This window comes from Oncorhynchus mykiss, chromosome 14 (genome assembly GCF_013265735.2).
Source record: "Oncorhynchus mykiss isolate Arlee chromosome 14, USDA_OmykA_1.1, whole genome shotgun sequence".
NCBI lineage: Eukaryota > Metazoa > Chordata > Actinopteri > Salmoniformes > Salmonidae > Oncorhynchus > Oncorhynchus mykiss.
The window spans coordinates 11,097,209-11,115,623 of record NC_048578.1 but is presented as its reverse complement, the minus strand read 5'-3'; the positions used below and the strand labels follow the sequence as shown (position 1 = coordinate 11,115,623).

The following is an 18,415-nucleotide window of genomic DNA, read 5'->3' as shown; positions in this document are numbered from 1 at the left end:
CACTAGTGTTTCACAGTTTATACTTTGAGGACGGAACATAGAAAATGAGACAGTTGATATCAAATGTTGTAGCGATGCTTTTTTATTTACCACCAGTTAGGATTCCATGGCATACAACATTTTCAATATGTTTTCATTTTCAGAAATATAAAGGAAATTGCTCACTTGACATTTTCTATCACTGTAAAGATAAATGTATACACCTGACACATCTACAAGAGCCTCACATGGAAGTCAAGGGCATTCCTCACCAATATAAACTCTGAGTTACACTTAATAAGTGTATGCCAGAGCCTGTCTTTGTGTCTGTGTTGTATTCTGCCTGTAACCCCCACTTGTTTAAAAAAAGAGAAGCATTTATACATGCTGATGGTCCTAACAACATCTGGTATTCAGCACTCCCCAGCAGTTGTCTTGCACAGGGAAACTGAAGACCCACGATACCACATCCTAAACCCTGGGTAGAGGGGCTCGGTGAATGTGTTGTGGAAAGTATGCAGGTGGGTCAGTGTGTCAGAGGAGACACTGTAGAAGGACAGAGTGCCGGCAGGCCAGTCCAGAAACACTCCTACTCTGTGAGAGCGAGAGGAGGGTGCAGGTACGGTAATGTTCTCCTTGTTGTGCCTGGCGTTGAAGTAGTCATCATAACAACTGAGACTCCAGGACATGTCATTATGTCCAATTCCACACTCATACCCTAATCCTCTCCTGCAGATTCCTTTATATGTCACTCCTATACGAATCTCTTGCCCAGTCCACTCTACCTCCCAGTAACAGCGCCCAGACAGGCCCTCTCTACACAGCACTTGTGACCATTTTTCAAATCTCTCTGGGTGATCAGAATACAACTGTTCCTCTTCCGCTCGTCTCACTTTTCTGTTCCCCTCAAACAGAATGAGCTTTCTGTGAGCTGTGTTTGGGTCCAGTGTGAGTTCACAGGCATCTAATGAAGTAGAACAAGACCAGTTAACATTATTATGACAGGTAGCCGTTTAGCACCACAAATCTCGCAATCAAGACTTACGTTTCTTCAGTGTTGACTGTAACCCGCACTCTGCACCATGGTCCACACTGCTGGAAAAGTAGCATTATGAGTAGGATTATCACTGCTAGGGTTGCCAATGACCCCAACCGTCCCTGCGTGTCTTCATTTAAGGAGCCACATTCACTTTATATATGTTCAAATTCTATTTTACACTATATAATGAGTGTAAAAAAATGATATTGTTTGTTTATTTTAAGAATATTCATTTGCATTTTATTTGACAGGGTCTTATAGCATCCCCATGTGAAGTGTAACCAACTGCTCTTAATTTACAACAAAACATTATTTAGCTAGTTCAAAACATGCTCTATGGTAGATGCATTGCTAAATATAACGAAGAACAACTGTTTGAATTAAACAAAAACACCCTAGGTAAGTAAAAAATAAAAAATAAAAAAATAAGCTTGAACTTGTTAAAAACAAAGTCCCTGTAAATGTTTCTCTTTGCCGAATGTTATCTCCTTCATACTGTAGAAACCACATGACTTCTTGTCATTCCTTTTGTATGGTGTCATGTTTCATATCATGTAGGCCTATGGTGTTGTGTTGGCTAACTCTTTACTTAAGACATAAGACATACACCTTAAAATGCATTATGATGTGGTTACAATGCATTAAGACTTGTCATAAGTATCTATAAAGTTCTTATAATGTGTAAGTATTGTAGCAACCCTCGTAAATGTATTGGCCCTGTTTTTATGGACGTTCCATTATGTTGTTGTTGGCCATGCAATTGAGAGGGTTACTCAAGTATCACGGGTGCAGCCTGACTGTCAGCCTGTTATCTGCCAACTACAGGAATGGCAGGAATGTTTCTGTGTTCTTATGGTTGGTGGAGCTAGTTCAGTGTTATTGCAATGCATTGCTATTGTTCTCTCTCTTATGACTCTTACATTAAAAATAGCTGTTTTTTTTGGTGTGGACTACAGTCAAACATTACACTGTGCATAACTAATCCACTGTTTAATTTGAGAATTCTACAAGAGGTTCTGGACCTTCTTTCACTCATGCATTTATGACTTAGTGCTGTCATTACAGTTATACTGAATCAAGGGCAGGCTATTATCAGTTATTTTGAACTGGTAAAAAAAATTGCCACACCGAAAGACATGAGTTGACTCAACCTCCAAAGAAAATGACCGAAGTGGCCTTAACTGCAGGATTCAGAGATATGGCATGTCTTGCTCTTTTATGCCAGTGGAAAAATGTCTCCACTTTGTGGTGGCAAATGTTTAATAGTCTTATCTTATCCTATTCCTCTGATCAAATTGATATATGATTCCCTCTCCAAAAAAGTAGCTTCACATCTTTATGTGTTGTTGTATGGGATATATGCAATAGAATGTTCGCAGGCTGCTTAAGGAATGTTGAGACAAGTTGGAATGTTCACAGGCCCATTGAAAATGACTGTATTGGGCCTCCCAAGTGGCGCAGTGGTCTAAGGCATCATAACTAGACCTGGGTTCAATCCCAGGCTGTATCACAACCAGCCGTGATCGGGAGTCTCATAGGGTGCCGCACAATTGGCCCAGCATTGTTCGGGTTAGGGGAGGGTTTGGCCGGGTGGGCTTTACTTGCTCATTGTGCTCTAGCAACTCCCTGTGGTGGGCTAGGCACCTGCAGGCTGACCTTGATTGTCAGTTGAACAGTGTTTCTGACACATTGGTGTGGCTGGCTTCCGGGTTAAGTGGGTGGGTGTTAAAAAATGCAGTTTGACGGGTCATGTTTTGTAGGACGCATGACTCAACCTTCGCCTCCTGACTCGTTGGGGAGTTGCAGCAATGAGACAAAATCCAAATTGAGGAGAAAAGGGGATAAAATACAACATACATTTTTAAAAATGACTGTATCAAACAGCAATGGAATATTCTATTGGGTGGATCGCATCTTAAAAAACATGATATTTGGTTAATTTTGGCCATCAGATGAAATTATTTACTTAAACTGTCTTATCATTGAAACAACAATGTTAGAAATAACTAAATTATTGGCACCCTTGATAAAGGTCAGCAAACTGTAAAATATATAATACGGACTGTAAAATATATAATACAAATACTAAGCTATATAGTATGCATCAATGGGGTGAAGGGCGGCAGGTAGTCTAGTGTTTAGAGCATTGGGCCAGTAACTTAAGGGATGCTAGATTGAATCCATGAGCTGACTAGGTAAACATCTGTTGTTCTGCCCCTGAACAAGGCAGTTAACCCACTGTTCCTAGGCCATCATTGTAAATAAGAATTTGTTCTTAACTGACTTACCTGGTTAAATAAAGGTAAAATAAAAAAGGGGGGTGGGGATCAGCCCATCCTGTCACTGAGTAGCTTACCAGAAACCACCCTCTGTATCCCTATAACTACAGGACTTGCTAACAGACTAGTAGATCAAGTTTCTTTGTGATGTGGTCACGCCAGTTGAACAGAATGATCCACATCCCCTTGGAAACCAAACACCTATTGACGAGACCTATCCTACTCATCCACCTGACAGGTGTGACATATCAAGAAACTGATTAAACAGCATGATCATTACACAGGTGCGCCTTGTGCTGGGGACAATAAAAGGCCACTAAAATGGTCAGTTTGTCAAGCAACACAATGCCACAGATGTCTCAAGTTTTGACGGTGCATGCAGATGGCATGCTGACCAAAAACAGTTGAATGAATAGTGTTTTTGGTACACTTCTGGAACAATGATGCTAATATTTTACAAGTAATATATATATTGCAAACCTGTCTAAATTGGTTGTGTTCTCTGTTTAACTAAACTCAGCAAAAAAAGAAGCGTCCCCTTTTCAGGACCCTGTCTTTCACAGATAATTCATAAAAATCCAATTAACTTCACAGATCTTCATTGTAAAGGGTTTAAACACTGTTTCCCATGCTTGTTCAATGAACCATAAACAATTAATGAACATGCACCTGTGGAACTGTCATTAAGAGACTAACAGCTTACATATGGTAGGCAATTAAAGTCACAGTAATGAAAACTTAGGACATTAAAGAGGCCTTTAGACTGATTCTGAAAAACACCAAAAGAAAGACGCCCAGGGTCGAAGGACCAGACAGAACTGGCAAAAAGTGCTCTTCACTGACGAGTCGCGGTTTTGTCTCACCATGGGTTATGGTCGGATTCTAATTTATCGTCGAAGGAATGAGCGTTACACCGAGGCCTGTACTCTGGAGCGGGGTCGATTTGGAGGTGGAGGGTCCGTCATGGTCTGGGGCGATGTGTCACAGCATCATCGGACTGAGCTTGTTGTCATTGCAGGCAATCTCAACGCTGTGCGTTACAGGGAAGACATCCTCCTCCCTCATGTGGTACCCTTCTTGCAGGCTCATCCTGACATGACCCTCCAGCATGACAATGCCACCAGCCATACTGCTCGTTCTGTGTGTGATTTCCTGCAAGACAGGAATGTCAGTGTTCTGCCATGGCCAGCGAAGATCCCGGATCTCAATCCCATTGAGCACGTCTGGGACCTGTTGAATCGGAGGGTGAGGACTAGAGCCATTCCCCCCAGAAATGTCCGGGAACTTGCAGGTGCCTTGGTGGAAGAGTGGGGTAACATCTCAGCAATAACTGGCGAATCTGGTGCAGTCCATGGGAGGAGATACACTGCAGTACTTAATGCAGCTGGTGGCCACACCAGATACTGAATGTTACTTTTGATTTTGACAACCCCTTTGTTCAGGGACACATTCCATTTCTGTTAGTCACATGTCTGTGGAACTTGTTCAGTTTATGTCTCAGTTGTCGAATCTTGTTATGTTCATACAAATATTTACACATGTTAAGTTTGCTGAAAATAAACGCAGTTGACAGTGAGAGGACGTTTCTTTTTTTGCTGAGTTCATGATACTTCTTTAGTTATCACTAGGAATATTCCACCTATTATTGAAAGAGTTGTGGCCATGTCAGCCCAATCTAATTTAAACCAATGGAACTGGTTGGCGGCCATATTGGAGAATACAATTTGTGTACCCTACATCAATAATAGTAATGCATTATTGTTTAGACTTCCCTAGCTTTATGAAAGTTTGGTGGAAAGCATTTTATAAAATTACCTTTACCTCTGGGTGTAATGCATTCCTATGGGATTTCATATAGGGCGCAATGTATTTCATGTCACGTTTTATAATGTGTGGCTCAGTTGGTCGAGCATTGCAGGGTTGTGGGTTTGATTCCCACGGGGAACGAGTACGAAAATGAATGCACTCACTATTGTAAGTCGCTCTGGATAGGTGTCTGCTAAAATGTAAATAATGTTTACACAATTTATAGAATATTGCATATCTATTTTAATCAATAGACATCAGTGAATGCTCCTCAAACATGCAATTGTTTTAATTGTTTTAATGTAATACATTTCAAACTACTTCAAATGTATTACATTTGACCACTATTCCGGTAATATTTAGCTAAATAGATATAACTGACGTCCCATCGTTTTGTGTTTTCCTCATTGTAACACACATTTTAATCCATTATTGGTCTTATTACACCAATTATTTATTCAGTTATGCCCATGCAAAATCAATGCAGTTCCGCCACATTGAAGTTAATGGATGCTAGGAATGAATATAGACAGAATCTATGATGACTCTGTATACTGTAGCAACAAACAAACAGAAACTTCCCCAATGGGTTTCCTAATTCTGTGTGAAATTTGGTGTAGGTATCATCTAGGGTACCATGAGATAATAGAGCACATCCTAATACTCACCATTCTGGCTCGATTTTCCCCAAAATGCATACATGTATGGCCTTTGACCCCCCCACCCCCCAAGGTGGGCCCATAGAGATGCCATTACCATTCAAATTGTTTCATACCTTCATTTGTGTTAGATTATGAAGTTAATAACATATCAAATTAACTTAGGTTTGAGAAGATTGTTTCCCTGATAATACTACATTTCATTTCATACCCTCAATCCTATTGGCCCAGCTAACAGCATAGGGGTCATAACATATAACGTATAACATTTAGCTACCTTCAATACGTGGATATCATACCAAAATATAACGCACAGACATGGACCCTAATGACAATCATCATTAGACTTTGCCACCACAAAGTGGACAAATATGTGACATTTAGACTAAGGACTATATGGAGTGTGATGCCTTCTGTAGATTATGAAGTGTGTTGCTGTTATAACTCATATAACATGTTTCACTGTACGTTGGCTTTGAGTTATCCTGTTTTAACCCCCTATCCTAAACCTCAACTCTAACCTTAACAACTCAGAATAACCTTGATGGTTAAGTTTAGGCATTATTTCAGATATGTTGGTTCAATTTAGGGATTAGGGTTAAATTTAGGAATTAATTGTGAGTGGTTAAGGTTAGGGTTGAGGTTTAGGATAGGGTTTAAAACAGGAAAACTCAAATTACAAAACAAGTGCCTAGCCACACACACACACACACACACACACAAAATCTCTCTCTCTCTCTCTCTCTTACTTGTGCAGTCTTTCACCCTCTCTGTCCTCTTCTAAACTCTCCATATTCTTCCTCTTATGAGTGTGGAACACTGATAAAAATGTGACTGTACGGAACAAATCTTTTATCAATGTGACATACTCTGCCTCCATCACCAAGTTGGACTTGTTCATCCAGTTTACATGACAATGATGGCTTACTGCAAACTGTGTATGAGTAACTACCTCTGTTGTTTCAAATCAAATCAAATTGTATTTGTCACATGCGCCGAATACAACAGGTGTAGAACTTACCGTGAAATGCTTACTTACAAGCCCTTAACCAACAATGCAGTTCAAGAAATAGAGTTAACAAAAGAGGAGGAAGCCCCCCCCCCCCCCCCCCCCTTGTTTATACAGTATAAAAACAGGGGGGGCTTCCTCTGATGTCAGGAAGCTTGGCTCCAATGATGTACTGGGCCGTACGCACTACCTTCTATAAATCCTATTACTTATCCCGATACCAGTCACTTTCTCCTAATCCTTGCCTACATGTACAGTTGAAGTCGGAAGTTTACATACACGTAGGTTGGAGTCATTCAAACTAATTTTTCAACCACTACACAAATTTCTTGTTAACAAACTATAGTTTTCTACTTTGTGCATGACACAAGTCATTTTTCCAACAATTGTTTACAGACAGATTATTTCACTTATAATTAACTGTATCACAATTCCAGTGGGTCAGAAGTTTACATGCACTAAGTTGACTGTGCCTTTAAACAGCTTGGACAATTCCAGAAAATTATGTCATGGCTTTAGAAGCTTCTGATAGGATAATTGACATAATTTAAGTCAATTGGAGGGGGACCTGTGGATGTGTTTCAAGGCCTACCTTCAAACTCAGTGCCTCTTTGCTTGACATCATGGAAAAATCTAAAGAAATCAGCCAAGACCTCATTAAAAAAAATTGTAGACCTCCACAAGTCTGGTTCATCCTTGGGAGCAATTTCCAAACGCCTCAAGGTACCATGTTCATCTTTACAAACAATAGTACGCAAGTATAAACACCATGTGACCACGTAGCGGTCATACCGCTCAGGAAGGAGACGCGTTCTGTCTTCTAGAGATGACTGTACTTTGGTGCGAAAAGTGCAAATCAATCCCAGAACAACAGCAAAGGACCTTGTGAAGATGCTGGAGGAAACAGATACAAAAGTATCTATATCCACAGTAAAACAAGTCCTATATCAACATAACCTGAAAGGCCGCTCAGCAAGGAAGAACCACTGCTCCAAAACCGCCATAAAAAAGCCAGACTACGGTTTGCAACTGCACATGGAGACAAAGATCATACTTTTTGGAGAAATGTCCTCTGGTCTGATGAAACAAAAATAGAACTGTTTGGCCATAATGCCCATTGTTATGTTTTGAGGAAAAAGGGTGAGGCTTGCAAGACGAAGAACACCATCCCAACCGTGAAGCACAGCATCATGTTGTGGGGGTGCTTCGCTGCAGGAGGGACTGGTGCACTTCACAAAATAGATGGCATCATGAGGCAGGAAAATTATGTGGATATACTGAAGCAACAACTCATTACATCAGTCATGAAGTTAAAGCTTGGTTGCAAATGGGTCTTCCAAATGGACAATGACCCCAAGTATTCTTCCAAAGTTGTGGCAAAATGGCTTAAGAACAACAAAGTCAAGGTATCAGAGTGGCCATAACAAAGCCCTGACCTCAATCCCCTAGGAAATTTGTGGGCAGAATTATTTTAGAACCCAGACCCCGTGTACGAGAACCTATTCTAATCCAACTCTGGCGAACCCCATTCCCGAACCTACCATTGTCACATCCCAAGTATTATCTCCATACCACGGCAGTTAGCCTAGTGGTTAGAGCATTTGTCCAGTAACTGGAAGGTTGCTAAATCAAATCCCTGAGCTGACATCGAAATAGAAATCTGTCATTCTGCCCATGAACAAGGCAGTTAACCCACTGTTCCTAGGCTGTCATTGTAAATAAGATTTTTTTTAACTGATTTGCCTAGTTAAATAAATTTGATAGATTTGCCTAGTTAAATAAAGGTGAAATAAAAAAATTGTCACATGAGATCCCTTCACTTGACGAGGTCCCAGTAAGACAAAGCTATAGGCGCCCCCCTCTCAATATGTTAAACAACAAGGTTATCCGGGAGAGTAGTAAGCCCTATGCCTCGTCAATCATCATAGTGAAAAAGATAAACATTTACCTGCACCTGAACTCGAAAACTAGGAAGAATGCATACTGCTTACCCCACATCGAGGAATTTCTTGATGCCCTCACAGGTGCACATTGTTTTTCCACCATAGACTTAGCTATTCGTTATCACCAAGTCCCTATGGCAAAAAAAAGTACAAGGCAAAGACCGCCTTCTGATTCCCATTTGGGATCTTTGAGTTCAATCGTATGCCATTTGGGCTATGTTATGACCCAGGAATGTTTCAGCACCTAATGGAGCGCATCTTTGGCAATCAGAGCCTACAGTCTGTCCTCCTGTACTTGAATGATGTACAGTGATATAAAAAAGTAGTTGCCCCCTTTCTAATTTTTTCCACTTTTGCATATTTTTGATAATGAATGTTATCAGATCTTCAACCAAAACCAAATATTAGATAAAGGAAACTTGAGTGAATAAATAACACAAAAATTACATATTTAATGTATTTAATAAACAAAGTCATGCAACACCCAATTACCCTGTGTGAAAAAGTAACTGCCCCCTTACACTCAATAACTGGTTGTGTCACTGTTAGCTACAATGACTCCAAACAAACACTTCCTCTAGTTGTTGGAAAGTCTCTCACGTCACTGTGGAGGAATTTTGGCCCACTCTTCCATGCAGAACTGCTTTAACTCAGCGACATTTGTGGGTTTTCAAGCATGAACTGCTCGTTTCAAGTCCTGCCACAACATAGACAGTGGGGCAAAAAAGTATTTAGTCGGCCACCAATTGTGCAAGTTCTCCCACTTAAAAAGATGAGAGAGGCCTGTAAATGTTCATCATAGGTACACTTAAACTATGACAGACAAAATGAGAAAAAAAATCCAGAAAATCACATTGTTTTCAACAAGTTGTTTAGTTTGTCTGGGAGCAGGGCATCGTGGTCCGCGACGGAGCTGGTTTTTCTTTTGTAGTCTGTGATTGACTGTAGACCCTGCCACATACCTCTCATGTCTGAGCCGTTGAACTGCGACTACTTTGTCTCTATATGAAAATGGTGTCACATATGAGACAAGCCCCTGACATTCTCACCTAACAACATCCAGCTGGAGGAAGGCTGTCAATCGTTTATGAGAAAGTGAGTGTGTGACCTCGACAGTTGATTCATACACAAATGTGCGTGTGCACACACACACACACATTCACACGCACACACACATACACATTCCGCTACACTCGCAATAACACCGGCTAACAATGTGGATGTGACAAATACAATTTGATTTGACACATGTATACATAAACACACAAACACCAGGGATGGGGGGACCGTCAGAGACATGACATAATACAGTCCCAGAGAGAGAGAGAGAGAGAGAGAGAGAGAGAGAGAGAGAGAGCGAGAGAGCGAGAGAGAGAGAGAGGGGTTCAGGTTGGTTCTCCCCTAAATGCTTACTGTTGCCCTACTCACTATGGCCCTGTATCAAGACACACATGCACGTGCAAGCACACACAAAACCACCGAGAAATGAAAAGAGAGAGAAAGGGAAGTGAAGGAAAGAAGGAGTGAAAGGGTGATGGAGTGGAGAGGGCCAGAGGCTGAGGAGGATATCTCCCACAGTACACAGCTTAGGGTCTCTGTGGTTAATGGCTCCTGTGGGAGAGAGAGGGAATGAGGGAGCAAGGGGGAGAAAGAGGGGGAGAACATAGAGAGAGAAACACATTAATGGTATGTTTTTCTTATTAATTACACAGCAATAATAAAGTCTACCTCAGAAGCAGCACTCCCCCAACTTACCTCTGGGGAATTACAGTGTGTGTGCGTGTGTGGATTTTAGTAACTGTTACTGCATTGCTGCTAACTGTATGTACGTGTAGGCCACTCAGCAAACTCAGCCGGTCATACCCATACCCCAGAGACAGAGGGGAAGAGAGAGAGAGAGAGAGAGAAAGAGAGAGAGAGAGAGAGAGGGGGGGGGGGGGGGTAGAGAGAGAGAGGGGAGAGAAAGAGGGAGAGAGTATAAGAGACTGTGAGAGAACCTTCCTTGCCTTCTTAAATACACCTGCAGTGCAGACTGACTGACTATGCAAGCTCAGTCAGAGATGGAAAAACACAACATTTCACTAAGCAAAGTAGATAATGTGTGTGTGTGTGTGTGTGTGTGTGACCCAGCTGCTGTGTCAAGCTGCCCCTGCACTCCCCATGGAAATCTGAGGAGAGACATAGTTCAATTCCATCCATTTCATTTCAAGTCTATTCAGAGAAATTAGGCAACTGAAATTCAATTAGTGAAGTAAATGTTTTTCATAGAAAATGCCCTGTATTTCTATTCGTTCCCTAAAGCAATAATATATACGTTTTAAATGAAAATGTCACTGTTAAAACGAGAAACCCACGCAGACTATATTGAATGAGCTGCATGTCCTTTTTACTCCTTACTTGCCACTACTCATCAGTCTCTCCATTTATCCTATCATAGGCAGGTCTCCCCATCTAGTGGTGAAACTGAACAGTAACGCAGTACACGAAGGTGTTATAATTGCAAAAGAATACAATGCCAAAGCAAGTCAATGGCGAATGGTAAGTAATCCTAATAAAACACTGCTTTAGCAATATGTCTGAAACTCAAAACAAATGGCAGTACAGAGTAGAAAACACTATTTAGCCAAAAATGTTATTAACGGCTACCAGCGCATTGCCTACCGGCATGCCTAAGAGCCTGTTTAAGCTTGATCCTAAAATGTTGTTGGAGGTTACGTATGGAGGGTGTGACCCATTTGCGAAGCCTCCTGAGCACTGGCGATTTTAGCATGGGATTCTTGGTGGGCAAAAAAAATAAAGGTTGAATGCATGCCAGCAAAGCCAGTACACAACACGACATTATACAATACATTAATTGCACTATAACGGTGACAAATGGTACCCACAAACTGTTAGGGCCTACATCAAGCTATCCCAACAGCAGTCCCAACATCCACTTCTACACCTGGTTATCAGTGGAGCCTTGTCTGGCAGCAAAACAGTTCATTCAGCCTCATTTAATGCCTTTAAAAAAAACATAGCTGATATGGCTGAATTGCTTGACAATTAAGATGTACAAACTATGGCATAAGGGATTAGAGGCAACCCGTAATTTCGATTAAGACATTAATGAGTGAGCTACTATTTGTTTAGCACTTTTGAAATGTACAGTGACAGAATTCAGAACATGGGCAGTTGTTACAGTGTTCTCCATGTACAGCAAGTCAGACCGTAGGATAAATAAAAAGGGCATATAAGCCCTTACAATATTCAATGATTACATTTCTCTAAAACAGGTTATAGGCTACATGTGCACCACCAAGTCAGAACAGTAGGAAAAATTAAGAGGGGTAAATAGAACAAATGATTAGGGTAAGGCACATGTGCTACTAACAGCTACGTACACTTAGTATTATTTTCTTAGTTACAGTATACATATCTCCCTGGCATATAACATAATTTATGCAGCAGCATACAAGACGTTTTTGGACTCACCTTGATGTGCTGTGCTCACTTGAACAGGAAGGTGGCACAGCGGGTTTCGTGGGCAAATTTTGTCATCGAAGTCTGGCACTCTCTGGATTTATGGTGCTTTCAAAACAACTGGGAACTCTGAAAAAAAACAAGGTCAAATCATGATGACGTCATTGATCTTCAGGTCGTAGCTCTAGAAAGAGGCCGGATTTACAATTCCGAGTTGGATGACCGTTCAAAACGTATTTTCCTAGTCGGAGCTTGTTTATTCCCGACATCCCAGTTGTCTTGAACTCACTGAAGTCAAGTTTTTGCAATTCCGAGTTAACAGTTGTTTTGAGTGCGGTACAAATCATGCTTCATTGACAGCATGGCCAATGTTGAATGTTTATCATTTTAAACTTGAAAAAGAGCCCCTTTATCCCAGATTTGGGACCACACAGCCACTGTCATTGATTCCTTCCAAACCACTCAATGTTGAATTTGCGATTTCTAACTTGCTGTGTAATGTTAATGTCCAATGGCCGATGAGCACCGATATGTTTTATCTATCATTTCTTTTCATTATTTCTCTTCATGTGACAAGGATTAAAAAGGATTTGCCAGTAGATTGTCAACTTGATTCATGATGATGACTGCTAGCTAAGATTTTGGAAGTATGATGTTGACATGATCAGTCCAATCAAAGCTAATGTACATATAACGTAATTTGACGTCATTTTACCTGTGGCCAATGACCTTGGGCCTTCATGGATGGGCATTTCTAATGTAACTCTATGGCAGCATCCAAAGGGTTAGAATTTTCTAGGTCTACCCTTAGACTTGGCGGTGACGTAGTGTCCCCGTGAGTGACAGAACACTGAGAAAATCACGGCACAACGCTCCGTATTTTCTGCTGGCTTGCCCCACCACCACATAAAGCACTGAGCTAGGCTGAAACACCTTCCTTTTGGAGCTGTCTTACTCAAGAAAACTAAAAAAGAGACAATTTTCGTATGTGTCTTTATTAACTCAATGTTTGTTTGTTTTTTACATTGTTTGCAAACTAATATGTGACACATATTAATGCCAAAATAACATTTAACTTTCTCTGTAACTTTCTCACTCATCACTATTCATGATTCATTCATGATTTTTCTTAATCATGGCATTATATGGATTGATTTTGAAATTTTCAGAAGCATCTTGTCTACTCACTTAGAAATAGAATTACTCCAGTCATCATTCACCATTCAGTTCCTATTGGACAAAATACAACCCAAAATACATCCAAAACAAACTGCAAATACATCCAATGAGTTTTTAAAAGTCACATGCTTGATGTAGTCATTGTGTGCTTGGAACATGGGACCAAATACTACATTTTTGACTACTTCAGTACCCTATAACTATAAATTAAATTTGTCCAAATACGTATTACATCTTCAAATGGGGGGACTATCTCTATGAAGTGCTTTAATTTATAAATGGCAAATCAGATATATATGAACAAAAATTATCCACAAGAATATGAGGTCCAAAAAAGCTGGGGAAAAAACACAAATTCACATCAGTGCTTTTGTTTGGAATCTCCTATTTATCTTGCTATGGAAAAGCTGAAGCACACTTAAAACACACACAAATATAGGACAAATCAGACAAATGATTTATTGCCTATAACAATCTATAACATAGTTTCTGTAAATAGCTCACTTAATGTTCACACTTCGATTATCAGCCATTATAAAGATGAATGTTTTCATTTAATTACCATCCTCAGCTTGCAGCTAACTGAATCCTGTAAATTCCATTCTATGCAGCATATTTCTATGTGCAACGTTCTATACGTTGCGCCCAACTGTCCCGCCTGAAGTTATATTTGAACCAATGGGAATGACAATAAATATTCAAGGTGACCAATTACATTGCAGATTTTTCACGATGGTCCTTCTTTGACATATGGCCTGCATTTTGGACAACCATGTAGCGATTCAATGTCCCTGCTGAGGACTTAAATATATTAGTATTTGCACTAGCAAATTTGGTCCTCGTCATTTGATTAGATTTTTGAAAGAAAATAAGAGCTGGTTACTTACTAGGTTCCACAGGACATTGCAGCCCAGTAGTGGTCGCGAGGATGAGACAGTACGGATACTAGGGAGAGGCCGTGAGGACGAAATTAAGGAAGGGAGTGGGAGGTCTTTCCCTGTCTCGTACTAAACAGCAACCAAGCAGTGTACTGTGGACAGCATTGGAACTCCAACCCGAGGTTCCTAAACGCTATCTGGCTGCTGAAGTGCAGCTTGCCCGTGATAAGGCCAGGGACCAGCCGTGTTGGAAGTGGCAGACGCTGGCATTGGGCTTTTGCGACACCGGTATGCTTTATGATGTGGTGTGAGCGAGCCACATTCACATGTTCTCCAAAAATGGAGACAATAAAAGTCATTATAATATTGTGCATCTTAACTAGCTAGCCACCAACTCCGGTAATGCACAGTTTTGGGGCAGATTACTGATAGAAGCAACAGCCCATATTCATGTCAAGGTAACGTAGTTATGTTTACTGTCTGAAGGATTTGTCATAAGAAGGCTCCTTATCGAGAGCGAGCATGGAGGGGCGTTGTGGATTTAGCCAACTTTGCTAGTTAGCTCAGTGCAACACTTCTGCTTTTAACTAGATTTTAAAAAATTTAACTAAACGCATACATGTTAACATTTTAACTGGGAGGTTGATTTGTGCGGGTTTACAGAGTTGTGTTGTCAAGGTTTACTTGATTAATGTTGTCACGGGCTATAGCAATCCAGCTAGCTAACGTTAGCTAAGTAACCCGGGTCAAACTCGTGCCCCTAATGAAGGAGTACAAAGTGGTTGTGCTGGGAAGCGGCGGCGTCGGCAAGTCCGCGCTGACTGTCCAGTTTGTCACGGGCACATTCATCGAGAAATATGACCCTACAATTGAGGACTTCTATCGGAAAGAGATTGAAGTGGACTCGTCGCCTTCGGTGCTGGAGATCCTTGACACGGCAGGGACAGAACAGTTCGCCTCCATGAGGGACCTGTACATCAAGAACGGCCAAGGTTTCATACTTGTCTACAGTCTCGTCAATCAACAGTCATTTCAGGTAAAGGGCCTTTATCTGGTGTTACCTGCCAACATGTCAAGGAGCCTGCAACCTCTTGATAGAGTTGTAGCCATGTTTTAAATGGGCCTACTGAGCAATGCCTATTGTATTCATATCATTCTGAGTGCATCATTCCTAAAAAACATTGTTGTCAGCCTAATCTCTACAATATAAAACCATAAACCTCTCTTCTACCCTATTTCCATAAGTCTGTCCTCTACACACTGAAAGTTTAAGATCAACAGGTTAAAGGGCTGCTACTTAACCCATTGATATACATTGAAGAGCTAGGCAGCAATAACTGTTGCGCAAACATTTCCCCACAGTTCCAGAGAATATCCTTATATCCATCCCTAAATTCCTCCCCCCTTTGCTCCCCAGGACATCAGGCCGATGCGAGACCAGATCGTGCGGGTCAAGCGCTTTGAGAAGGTGCCACTGATCCTGGTGGGGAACAAGGTGGACCTGGAGTCTGAGAGGGAGGTGGCGGGTGCAGACGGTCGGGCCCTGGCCCAGGAGTGGGGCTGCCCCTTCATCGAGACCTCAGCCAAGAGCAAGACCATGGTGGACGAGCTGTTTGCTGAGATCGTCCGTCAGATGAACTATGCCACGCTGCCAGAGAAACAGGAGCAGTGCTGCACGGCCTGTGTGGTGCAGTGAGGAAGTAGGGGACACTGTCCCCTCTACACCTCTCTCCCAGGTAAGAGACTGAAGCACTACACTTTACCCTCCACACACACACACACACACACACACAGTAGGACAAAGAAGTGTAAATGCACAATAGGCTTGTCACTGACAACGGGCAAGAATTCACAGGTTGTGAAAAGATGTATGGACATGGGTAGCAGAAGTGTAGAGTTCATAATGGGTGTACAAAAAATGTACTTGCGGAAGAAGGGAGATGAGAGGATCAGGGGTGGAACAAAATTACAGCTGTTTGATAAAGCAGACAGGGAAGGGGGTTTGCTTCTCAGATTGCCTGTTATCATTAGATCAGATGAAGAATGTGGCGTGAAGAACCCAACTGTCTGAGCAGTGAGCACAAGGGCAGTAAAGAAGAGTAAGAGAAGAGGCTGGCAGTGTAAAGGCAGAGGGACTAGACTTATGAGCCACAGAGAGGGTAGGTCCCAGACAAAGGAAAACGCAGCATCCTGAATATAAATTGATGTTTCAAAACAGGAAGCAGATTTTCTGCACTGTGTGAGAACTACCCCCTGCCTTCCCCACACAAACTGCAGACACACATACACATTGAGGTATTGGTTGTTTTTAACTGGGTTTCACAGTTTACATATTGATGAAATGCTAATTTCCTTAACTGTGTAAAGGTCTTAATTACACAAATATGAATATCTTCATACTGTCTCAACACCTAGTGGTGTCTTCAGTCTTTCCTTTACTCTGTCAGTAAGTAAAATAGTACTTTTTTTGTTCTCCATCATCATTATTTGGCAGGATCTCTCCCAACTGGCTCCTGCTTTGATGACCCAGGAACAACTTGAGCTCGATCACACCTTTTGACCTCTCCAGCTGGCAGTGTTACCTACAGTACCAGAGAGCAGATTCTTGTCTGTCCATAATCCAATTCAAGTGAGTCTTGAGCCTGCCCAACCTTTGATATCTTGACTGTGGAACACATTCACCTACAGACTCACTGGCCTTCATGATGACCCGGCCCAGGGAAGACCCACTTTTCAATGTGTAGAGGATAACCTTTATGAGGATGAAGGATTGTCTATGGATTTCTATTTTCTCATTTGGGGTTGGGGAGTGCTGGGGCAATGAGCAGCGATCTGTTCAGGACCACAGCAAAGCTTTTTGAAGCTGCTCCGTCATTAGTTCCCCTGGTTTTACTTTTTACTTGTATCTATTTATTAAATCTGGTATCTAATTTTAAAGTAATAATGGACATGCGGGTTGAGGACTCGGGTCAGAATTTATTCAAACCGTGGTAAATGTATGATTGCTGTGGTTTATAGGGCCTACAACCAACTGTATGGTGGTTATAAAGCAGACCACCCTTCAACTTTCTTTTTTTCGATGGGCATGGTCGAGCCAGGTCTCCAAGCATGAGACATTCACGTTGAGCACTATGCATGTTTGTTTTCTGGTTGCCGCTGTGTGGTTTGCTTTAAAGACAGGAGATACAGTTTCCTCTTAGTCATGCAAATGACTAATATGTTACATGGTTTGATCAAATTCTGACCCTAAACAATCTAACTTGCCCTGAACCACATGTCAAACACGATGTGCTGAGGGCAGTGTCTGCAGGTTTTTATGCCACTCTTGTACTTTATTGATGAATTAAGGTCAATGATTATTAAGGAACTCCACTCAACTGGTTGCCTTGGTCTTAATTGAAAGGAAAAACCTGCACACACTAGGCCCTCCATGGAATGAGTTTGACACCCCTGCCCTAAATGATCTAACTTACATTGTTACTTTTATTTTTGCTTTTCTCATAACATATTTATTAAAATATCTAATTGCTTTGTTAGCCAATTATCAACTTTTTTTTTTTTATATACTTGCTTTTGGGTTTGCTTTTGTGACTTTACAGTGTGTTGTTTTTGAAGATGAGAATTAAGAGCCTTAAATGATTTCAGTCTTACATTGGTTTCTGTGTGGTTATTGTCTTACTTACAACTTTTCAATGTAATTACTGCCATCATGTAGTACAAATCTGATACCAAGATTGAAGAACATTGGCCAGAGGGGTATCCTAAGAAGCAAGCTAGATCTACTCAGGGTTTTCTAAAGCTAACCAGCTTCAGTAAGCCTCACATTCCAGCTTCATCTAAGACAGTGGATATAACTAGCAGGCTCGTAACTGCATGTCGCACGTGGTTAGTCGAACGCCAAACTCTTCATTGAGACTGCTGAAACCTCAATGGATTGGAAAGTCTGACACATTTTCATTTGTGCTGAAATCAAAATGAAGAAATGTACCTGACTAAGGTATTTTTACATGACTGGTTACCTCGCTGAAGGATACCTCTGATCAAGTGGTCACATGTTTGGTGTCCTGAATCACTATTGGTAAGGACGTGCGCTTACATTTCTGGTTTAGACTGTTACATTATTACAGCTGATCTACTGTACCAGTCAAAAGGTTGGACACCTACTCATTCAAGGGTTGTTAT

At 41.3% G+C, this 18,415-nt stretch overlaps 2 protein-coding genes across 3 annotated transcripts; one reads left to right on the top strand and one right to left on the bottom strand.

The window, feature by feature from the left end:
• Nucleotides 1-59: 59 nt before the first annotated feature.
• LOC110488793 (stonustoxin subunit beta) lies at nucleotides 60-6,729 on the bottom strand. Its single transcript, XM_021561182.2, has 3 exons — nucleotides 6,512-6,729; nucleotides 1,025-1,074; nucleotides 60-943 (listed from the first exon to the last, which is right to left on the bottom strand). Exons 1-3 carry the CDS (start codon nucleotides 6,661-6,663, stop codon nucleotides 393-395), a joined length of 753 nt encoding a protein of 250 aa, XP_021416857.2. The 5' UTR covers nucleotides 6,664-6,729; the 3' UTR covers nucleotides 60-392.
• Nucleotides 6,730-14,067: 7,338 nt separating this feature from the next.
• On the top strand, nucleotides 14,068-17,883 carry LOC110488794 (RAP2C, member of RAS oncogene family). 2 transcript variants are annotated; one of them, XR_005035924.1, is made up of 4 exons: nucleotides 14,068-15,269; nucleotides 15,651-15,969; nucleotides 16,452-16,528; nucleotides 16,728-17,883. XR_005035924.1 is itself a non-coding variant. In XM_021561183.2 (3 exons), the coding sequence occupies exons 1-2, from the start codon at nucleotides 14,997-14,999 to the stop codon at nucleotides 15,927-15,929; spliced, it is 552 nt and encodes a 183-aa protein (XP_021416858.1). In that variant the 5' UTR covers nucleotides 14,071-14,996; the 3' UTR covers nucleotides 15,930-15,969; nucleotides 16,728-17,883. The 2 variants fall into 2 exon arrangements, 1 of the variants encoding a protein (XP_021416858.1); XM_021561183.2 differs by lacking the exon at nucleotides 16,452-16,528 and having other exon boundaries at nucleotides 14,071-15,269.
• The last annotated feature ends 532 nt before the right edge of the window (nucleotides 17,884-18,415 follow it).

Excerpts from the sequence above, each read along its gene's own strand:
- LOC110488793 (XM_021561182.2), bottom strand. The coding sequence starts at position 6,663 with ATGAACAAGTCCAACTTGGTGATGGAGGCAGAGTATGTCACATTGATA. Across the intron at positions 1,075-6,511 it reads GAGGGTGAAAGACTGCACAA|CAGTGTGGACCATGGTGCAG; the intron begins GTAAGAGAGAGA and ends CTACTTTTCCAG. Across the intron at positions 944-1,024 it reads ACAGTCAACACTGAAGAAAC|ATGCCTGTGAACTCACACTG; the intron begins GTAAGTCTTGAT and ends CTACTTCATTAG.
- LOC110488794 (XM_021561183.2), top strand. The coding sequence starts at position 14,997 with ATGAAGGAGTACAAAGTGGTTGTGCTGGGAAGCGGCGGCGTCGGCAAG. Across the intron at positions 15,270-15,650 it reads TCAATCAACAGTCATTTCAG|GACATCAGGCCGATGCGAGA; the intron begins GTAAAGGGCCTT and ends TTTGCTCCCCAG.